Here is a 9063-nt window from a genome sequence, read left to right as displayed (position 1 = left end):
GTCTCACAGCTAAATTTACCATGGCTAATGAAGCTGTATAATTGTATAGGTTTGTGGAATATATAAAACATGACCTTTGGAGAAGCCAAATTCAGTATACTGGAATAATGTTAAAATAAATGTTCAGCATTTACACAATGAAAAGAGAAAGAAGTTTCTATAACTTAAACCTTCAAAGAATGTATTATATCAAAAAGACATAACTTACTGCTTCAGTGTAAGATTCACTGTTCTGTTCTTCATGAGCTTCTAGAAGTTTCTAATAACATAAATATGAAAAATTTAGTTCAGTATGCTAAAAAGTTCCATCTCTGAATAAAGATATTTTAAATAGAGAAACAGCCTTAGTATCACATTTACTGATACTGACAAATACTTTACAAAATTGGAGAAATATTCAAGTACAAATACAGAATTACCCCAAGTCATGAATCTGGTAATTGTGTTAACATTTCTGAATTGCCTGCTTCAGAACACAATGCTATGTCCCTGACTTCTAGTGGCATTTTAAATCTATTACACAAAAGCAGGAAAGACTCTTCAGCAGATTTCATAGAATTAGAACTTCACTTTATACACAGTTCCAACTGACAGAAAGGCTTTTTTTTCCCCCAAAGTTCTAACATTACTTACTTTCAATAATTTACATTCTCTTGAATCAGTAAATGCTGGAAACATTTCCTCATATTTCTCAAGAGCAAGCTGAGAGAGAAAAACCATTTGTTAATATTTGACTCACTAAACCAGAAAACAAAGCTTTGAATATTCTATTAACTTCAGTTAAGACTTATCTACATTCTATGTAAGTGTATAAGAAGTAGGGTGTTAAATTCAACATTAAAATTAATGTAAGAATGTCCTATTTATTCTGATTTTCAATTTCAGTTAAGAATTAGATAATTTACTGAAAACTCATAGACCAGTGTCTGTTGGCATTCATTAAATGAAATTCCTCCTTTAACAGTGTTCTTCAGCGCCCCCCAAATCACTTAGACCATTGTTGGAGGGTAGAGGGAAGAATGCTTTTCCTCTTAGTGGTTTTAATCCTGCTGTTCCACCTCCAACTAAAAACAATAAGGTTACCCAACTCTCTTGCCTCTTGTCTCTCAGCTTTCACTTGGCTTTTCACCTTCTCACAATTCTCATTCCAATTACATTTCTAAGTTTTTTTAAAAAAGGAAAATATTCCATTTTTATTGTCTCCCCCTAGGCTCACTAATTTCTTTAAGACAAAACTACTGAAGGAAATGCGGCTACCAGGGAGCTTTAAGAGAACAGCTTAGGCAGCTGTTACAAGATTACAGCTGAGGCATATACCATATTATTATTATTATTTTTAAGGTACTCAGTTTAGTCTTGCAACTAATGAATATCACCCAAATGAACTGATATCAAGAACAACAGAGTACCGGAGTGAGACCTTCTCTCATGGGTAATGTGTATCAGTAAACTAGTACTGAAGGACTGACTCCTTACCTTGGCATTCAACTCATCGACTATGAAGTGACAGAGGGCTGCTTTAAAGAAGTAATCCTTTGCACTGTACTTCAACAGCGGATTATCCATGGTGTTTGCTCCAACCTAGGCACAGAAAGCAGAGTTAAATTTAAAATGTCTGGCTGCTGCTTTTTCCTTTTTTTCTTTTTAAATTTAAATTACTGAGTTTTTTCTTTCTCTGTGCTGCAGAGTATTCCATTGTGTAAATGTACCACAGTTTTTTGATCCATTCCTTTACTGATGGGCACATAGGCTGCTTCCAGCACTTGGCTATTATAATTGTACCGCTATGAACATTGGGGTACATAAGTTCTTTTGAATCAGTGTTTCAGGATTCTGAGGGTATAATCCCAGCAGTGGAATTGCCAAGTTAAAAGGCAATTCCATTTTTGGTTTTTGAGGAAATACTGTTTTCCACAGCAGCCACAACAGCCTGCATTCCCACCAACAGTGCACCAGGGTTCCCTTTCCCCCATATCCTCACCAGCATTTGTCTGTTGATTTGTTAATGATGGCCATCCTGACCAGTGTGCAGTGGTATTTCATTGCAGGTTAAAAAGAAAAATTTAATTTACTGAGGTGACACTGATTAATAAAACCATACAGGTTTCAAGTATACAACTCAATAAAACATCATCTGCATACTGCATCATGAGCTAACCACCCAAAGTCAAGTCTCCTTCTATCCCCATTTATCCCCACTTTGCCCACTTCCACCCACCCTCCTTTCCCTCTGGCTATAGGGATACTGCTGACCATATCTATGTGCTGTAGATATATATATATTGTGTTTTAAACAGTTTGGTTTCTTATATTAGGCATACTGATTCTCATCCACTGCCTTAAGAAAATACTTCTGTATCTTATGTAAGTTAGTTTAATTATGAAATAAATTCTTTTAATACAGTATCACAAACTAGAAAATTTTATTAGAAGAAAAGTTATTTAAGTGTTAACTTGTTAAAAATGACTCAGAAGACTTCCACTTGCAGGAAGATGGAACAGACATACTTTGCTCTATCTTTCCTAAGTACAACTGAAAGCCCAGTTATTTTATATAAAACAAATCTAAGACTGAAAGGTGAAGAGAAAAGAGCTGACTGATAGGGACACCCTGAGACACAAGGGAAAACATGACAGTGAGATCCCTGGGTTTTCTTTTTCTTTCATGTACCCTTGACTTTTTATAGAGAAATCCAGCCACCTATAAAAGCCATTGGATGCAGGAAAAAAAAAAAAAAAGAAAGAAAGGGAATAGACAAAGAGTCTGCTGTCTCTAACCAAAAGGACTAGCAAAGAGGCAGCTTAGTAAGATAGGAAATGTTAATACTGTTCTACTACAGCCAAACACCACAAGAAAACTGGAGCTCTACCCCCACTCACATTATCAAAGGCCAAGAAGGAAACCAAGATGTCCATCTTATCAAGTCTGCAAAGAGGAGCTTAACATTCCTGCCAAGGTGGCTTCAGAGAAAGCCAAAAGAGGAGCTAATCCTGCATCCCTGCCAGCTAGTAATGAGCCCACCCTCCACCCATGTCGCTGAGGTAGTGGAGACCACATGAGGAACCTGGTTCTACCTCCATCCAGCAGGAAACAGATGTTCTCACCTCCCAGCTGGTTTCAAAAGAAGCCTAGTAGAGGTTTAAGATTTCACCATCACTTGGCAGTAGCAAGGAAAACCCCAGCATAGAGATGGTGGAGGGTAAGCAGGAGCTGGAACAAAACGAGGGCCACCCCCAGATATTAATGAAGGCCAGTGGGGAGCCTGAATTTCTAACCTCTACCTGGCAGTAATTGGATGACACACTCTTTCCCAGCCAGAGCAGTGTTACAGAAAACCCACTGACAGAGGTTTAAGTAATATCCAGTCTCATAAAATAATGTGAAAATGTCCAGTATTCTATTGAAACTTACCATACCAAAAAAAAAAAAAAGATCTTAAGCTAAATAAAAAAGGCAGCCCACAGATGACAGCTCTGAGATTGACAGAAATGTTAGAATTACCTAACAATGGTTTTGAAGGAACCTTCAGAAAAATGCTTCAAAATAGCAATACAAAAACACTTCAAAATTTAAAAAAAAATCAACAAAGTAAAAGAAATCCACTGCAAAAAAAAAAAAAAAATCCCAGAAGACGTGAAGAAGAACCAAATGAAAATTTTAGAACCAAAAAGTACAAAACCCACATAAAAAGTGGATGGGCTCAAGATCAGTAGATGAATGGAACAGAGGAAAGAATCAAACTGATGACAGAACACAGAACATTAGAAATTACTGAGTCTGAACAACTGAGAGAAGACAAACTGAAAAAAAAATAAATATAGCATAAGGGACTTATGCAACTAACACTGGGGTCCTCTAAGTCTTGGAAGGGGAAGAGAAAAAGAGAACAGCTAAAATAGTACTTGAAGAAATAATGGCTAAAAACTTCCAAATTTGGTAAGAAACAAAAGCCTGCAGATTCAAAAAGTTTAGTGAAACCCAAACAGAATAAGAGGAAATCTACCCATGCCAAGGCACGTAAACTTCTGAAAACTGAAGAAAATGAAAAAAATTGAAAGCAGAGAAAAACATCCCCTTTCAGGAGAAAAGCAACATGAATGCCAGCCAACTTTCTCATCAGAAACCACAAAGGCCATAAATGGCCCTTTTTCAAGGACTAAAACAAACAAACAAACCATCAACCCAGAATTGTATACCCAAGGAAAATATGCTTCAGGAATGAAAAGGAAATCAAAACATTCCCAGATGAAGGGAAACAAAAAGAATATGTTGTCAATATACCTATCCTAAAAGAATGGCAAAAGGACTTCCTTAAAACAGACAGGAAACAATAAAAGAAGGAATCTCAAGTCATCAGGAAGAACACAGCTAACAAAATGTGGGTGAATACAATGAACTTTTCTTCTCTTATATTTTCTAAATTATGTTTGACAGTTGAAGCAAAAATTGTAACACTAATGTGGTTCTAAATGTATGTAAAGAAAATAAGATAATTATATACTGAATGGAGAGAATAAAGAGACACAAAGTGAAAAGTAAGGTAAGATTTCTGTATTTCACTGGAACTGACAAAATGAAGATGCCATTAGCCTATGATAAATTATATAAATATAACAGCTAGAGCAACCACTAAAAAAGCCATTCAAAGATATATTAAAAAAACACTACAGATAAGTCACTCACTGGACAGCATGAAAACAGAAAACAGAGAAATGAAAATTAACATAAATACAATACAATACAACATATAAAATGGAAAATGTATGCCCTGGCTGGCATAGCTCAGTGGATTGAGCGCAGGCTGCGAACCAAAGCATCACAGGTTAGATTCCCAGTCAGGGCACATGCCTGGGTTGCAGGCCATGGCCCCAGCAACTGCACATTGATGTCTCTCTCTCTCTCTTTCTCCCTCCCTTCCCTCTCTAAAAATAAATAAATAAAATCTAAAAAAAATATTAAAAAAAGATGTAAGCCCTAATAGAGCAGTAATTACAATAAATGTAGTCTAAATATAGACCACAATTCACAATTGGCAAAGTGAATTAAAAAGCATGACCTAACAACATGCTGTCTATAAGACATTCATTTCAATTATAATGATATAGGCAGGATGAGAAAAGAGTGCTAAAAAGATATCTAAAACAATCAAAAGAAAGCAGGAGAAGCCATATTATTATCAAAAAAGTAGATTTCAGAGCAAAGAAAACTACCAGAAAATAACATTATACAGGATGGGCAAAAGTAGGTTTAGAGTTGTGAGTACACAAAACAGAATTTATCCTTGTATTGTTATTTATTGTGTTATTTTCCATATGAATAACTATAAACCCACTTTGCCCCACCCTGTATAATGATAAAAGGGTCAACTCACCAAGAAGACACAGCAATTCTAAATATGTATGTAGGAAGCAACAGAGTCACAAAATATGTGAAGCAAGGACTGATAGAAATGAAAGGAGAAATAGACACAACCATAATTATATTTGGAGACTTCCAAATTCCAAGCTCAACAATGCATAGATCTAGGAAGAAAACTGACAAGTATATAGAACTCAACAACATCAACAAAGATAATATAATCAACATTCATAGAACATGTCACCCAGGAGAGCAGAACTACAGAACATATTCCAAGAAAGGTCCATATTCTGGGCTATAAAACCAACTGCAAAAAATAGAGTGTGTTCTCCAGAAACAATGGGTCAAACTACAAGTCAGCAACAGAAAGATAAAAGGAAAATCTCTAAACACTTGTAAATTAAACAAAACCCATGAAAAAAATTAACCCATGAAAATCAATAAATCCAATGAAATGAATTTTAAAAAATAGAACAATTTAACAGTGAGGCATGGCCAAAATTGCTAAGAGGGAAACTGATAGAACTAAAATTGCAGGCACACAAAGAAGAAAATCAATAAGCCGAGTTCCCACTTTAACTTGCTACCAAAAAAAGCAAGGTAAATCCAAAAACCTGGGAAGACAGAAATAATAAAGGTAACTGTGACAACCAATGAACTGGAAAAAAAATAGAGAAAATAACTGAATTCCACCAAGTGTTTAAAGAATGAACACTAATCTTTCATAAACTCTTCCAAAAAAAAAAATAGAAGAAATGGGAATACTTCCTAACTCATTCCATGAGGTATTTACCTTACTACCAAAACCAAACACATCACAAGAAAACAAAATTAAAGATCAATGTCCCTTTATGAATATGAATGCAAAATCCTCAACAAAATACTAGCAAACTAATTCCAGCAACTTATGAAAAGAATTACATAACTATAAAGTTAGGAATTTTGTCTACAGTGAAGTCTGGCCTTTGCCCATGACTGCTGGTAGGTAATCTCTTAAGCCCTTGTAATGTCCTGCCTGGTAAGAGTGTTTTTCTTTATTTGGGCGCCTTAGGCAGTGTGGTTCAACCACCCTGTGGAGGAACTGGAGGGATTGAAGAATATAGTCAGCCACATGGATGGTCAACCACATCTACATGACTGAGCCCCAATAAAAACTTTAGACATTACATTCAGGTGAGCTTCCCTTGTTGACAACACTCTTTCACATATTTCCACATATTGTTAAACAAAGTAAGTACTATATTTTCACATATTGTTAAACAAAGTAAGTGCTATTTGTACAACTCTACCAGGGAGGAAAATAGGAAGTTCCACACTTGGAACCCTCCTGGATCCTGCCCTATGACACATCTTACTTGGGCTGATTTCCATCTATATATTTTTTATAATAAACCATAACTGTAACAGCTTTCATTGAGTTCTATGAGTCCTAAGGAATTATCAAACCTGGAAGTGTTCTTGGAGACCCCTAAACTTTGCAATGACCAGTTATGATTTGTCCCAGAAATGTAAAGTTGGTTCAACATATGAAAATCAATGCAATATAGCATCTTAATAGAATTAAAAGACAAAAAGTTTATAATCTCAACAGATACAGAAAAAGCACTTGACGAAATGCAATACTTTTTGATGATAAAAATACTTAAACTACGAAGAAAAGGGAACTTCCTCAAACTAATAAAAGGCATCTATTAAAAAACCCACAGCTAACATCATACTTAATGGTGAAAGACTGAAAACTTTCCTCCTAAGATGGGAACAAGAAAAGGATGTCTGCCCTTCTATTTAACATTATACTGGAAGTTATAGCCAGGACAAGTGACAAAAAAATGAAGTAAAGGGCATTCAGATGAAGAAAAAGTAGTAAAACTATTGCTATTGGAAGATGGCATTGTTTTGTATATTAAAAAATCCTAATGTATCCACAAAGCAAACACTAGAGTTAATAAACAAGTCCAGCAATGCTTCAGTTTGTGAACCTAGCAATTAACAATCTGAAAAGGAAATAAACTCCATTTATAATAGCATCAAAAGAATAAAATACTTAGAGGTATATTCAACCAAAGAAGTGTAAGACTTGCACACTGAAAACTATAAAATATTGAACAAAATTAAAGATACAGTAAGTGGAAAGTCATCTTATGTTCACAGATTGTAAGACTTAATGTTAAGATGACAATACTTTCCAAATTGGTCTATAGGTTCAATGCAATCCCCATTAAATCACAGCTGGTTTCTTAGCAGATATTGACAACTGATCCTAAAATTCATATGGAAATTCAAAAACCCCAAATAGCCAAAGCAATCTTTAAAAAGAAATTAGAAGACTCACATGTCCTGATTTCAAAATTTACTACAAAGCTACAGCAATCAAACAGTGTGAGAATGGCATGAAGATGGACATATAGATCAACAGATTAGAACAGAAAGCCCAGAAATAAACTTTTGCATATTGGTCAAATAATTTTCAACAGGGTATAAAGACCATTCATGGCAAAAAGAAAGTGTATTCAACAGTGGTGGGAGCACTGAAAGTCTACAGGCAAAAAAGAATGCAGTTGAATCCTCAACTAACATCCTGTGTAAAACATTAAATCAATATGGGTCAAAATTCTAAACCTAAGAGCTAAAACCATAAAACTCATAGAACAAAACATAGAGGAGAAGCTTAATAACCTTGGGCTTGGTAATGTCTTAGATATGACATGAAAATCACAGGCAAGAAAAGAAAAAATAGAAAAATTGGACTCAATACAAATTTAAAACTTTGTGCATCAAAAGATACTAATAACAGAGTAAAAGGGCAACTCACAGAATGGGAGACAACATTTGCAAATCACTTATCTGATAAGGGATTAATATGCAGATATATATATATCTGGATATTAATATATAAAGTTCTTAATATATAAAGAACTTCTAAAACTCAATACCAAAAAAAGAAATTTGTATATGAATGTCCAATAAGCACATGAAAAGATGCTCAACATCACTAATCATTAGGGAAATGAATATCAAAAACATGAGACAGTGCTTCACACTCATTAGGGTGGTTATTATCAAACAAACAAACAAACAAACATAAAACAAGAAGTATTAGTGAGACTGTGGAGAAACTGGAACTCCTGTACATTGCTGGTAGGATGGTAAAATGGTATGGCAACTGTGGAAAACAATGTGGCAGTTCCTCAAAACGTTAAAAATGAACTTATCATATGATCCAGCAATATCCCAATCCCAGGTATATAGCTAAGAGAACTGCAAACATATCCCCAACAAAAACTTGGACACAAGTGTTCATAGCATCAAGGATTCATAATAGCACCAAAGTGCAAACAACCCAAATTTCCATCAAATAATAAATGGATAAAGTGGAATATTACTCAGCTATGAATATGAATGAAGTATCAATACATGTTACAACATAGGTGAACCTTAGGAAAAAAAGCTAAGTGAAAAAAGCCAGCCACAAAAGGCTATACAATATATGATTCCATATATGTTAAAGGCCTAGAATCAGCAAATACATTTAAAAAGACAACAGACGGTGGTTTCCACGAACTGGAAGGAGGAGACAATCAGGTTGATAAATACTTAGAGGTATTTAGGATGATAATGTTTTAGGATGATAATGTTTTGGAATTAGGTAACAGTAATGATTATACCTTTGTGAATATATTAAACACCACAGACATGGTACTCAT

The 9063-nt window shown here is 34.8% G+C and overlaps 1 protein-coding gene across 5 annotated transcripts in view; it reads right to left on the bottom strand.

Annotated features, from left to right (window-relative positions):
• Positions 1-9063, bottom strand: part of NAPB (NSF attachment protein beta) — a 66189-nt gene that overhangs the window by 6647 nt on the left and 50479 nt on the right. For all 5 annotated transcript variants that reach the window (XM_028523694.2, XM_028523696.2, XM_028523695.2 and 2 more), the window contains 3 exons: positions 1477-1581; positions 634-702; positions 209-259 (listed from right to left, as the gene is read on the bottom strand). In XM_028523694.2, coding sequence (XP_028379495.1) covers positions 209-259; positions 634-702; positions 1477-1581 — 225 coding nt within the window. The remainder of the gene's footprint in view (positions 1-208; positions 260-633; positions 703-1476; positions 1582-9063) is intronic.

The sequence above is a fragment of the Phyllostomus discolor genome, chromosome 9, assembly GCF_004126475.2.
Source record: "Phyllostomus discolor isolate MPI-MPIP mPhyDis1 chromosome 9, mPhyDis1.pri.v3, whole genome shotgun sequence".
NCBI classification, from domain to species: domain Eukaryota; kingdom Metazoa; phylum Chordata; class Mammalia; order Chiroptera; family Phyllostomidae; genus Phyllostomus; species Phyllostomus discolor.
This window is presented reverse-complemented; position numbering and strand designations above follow the sequence as displayed.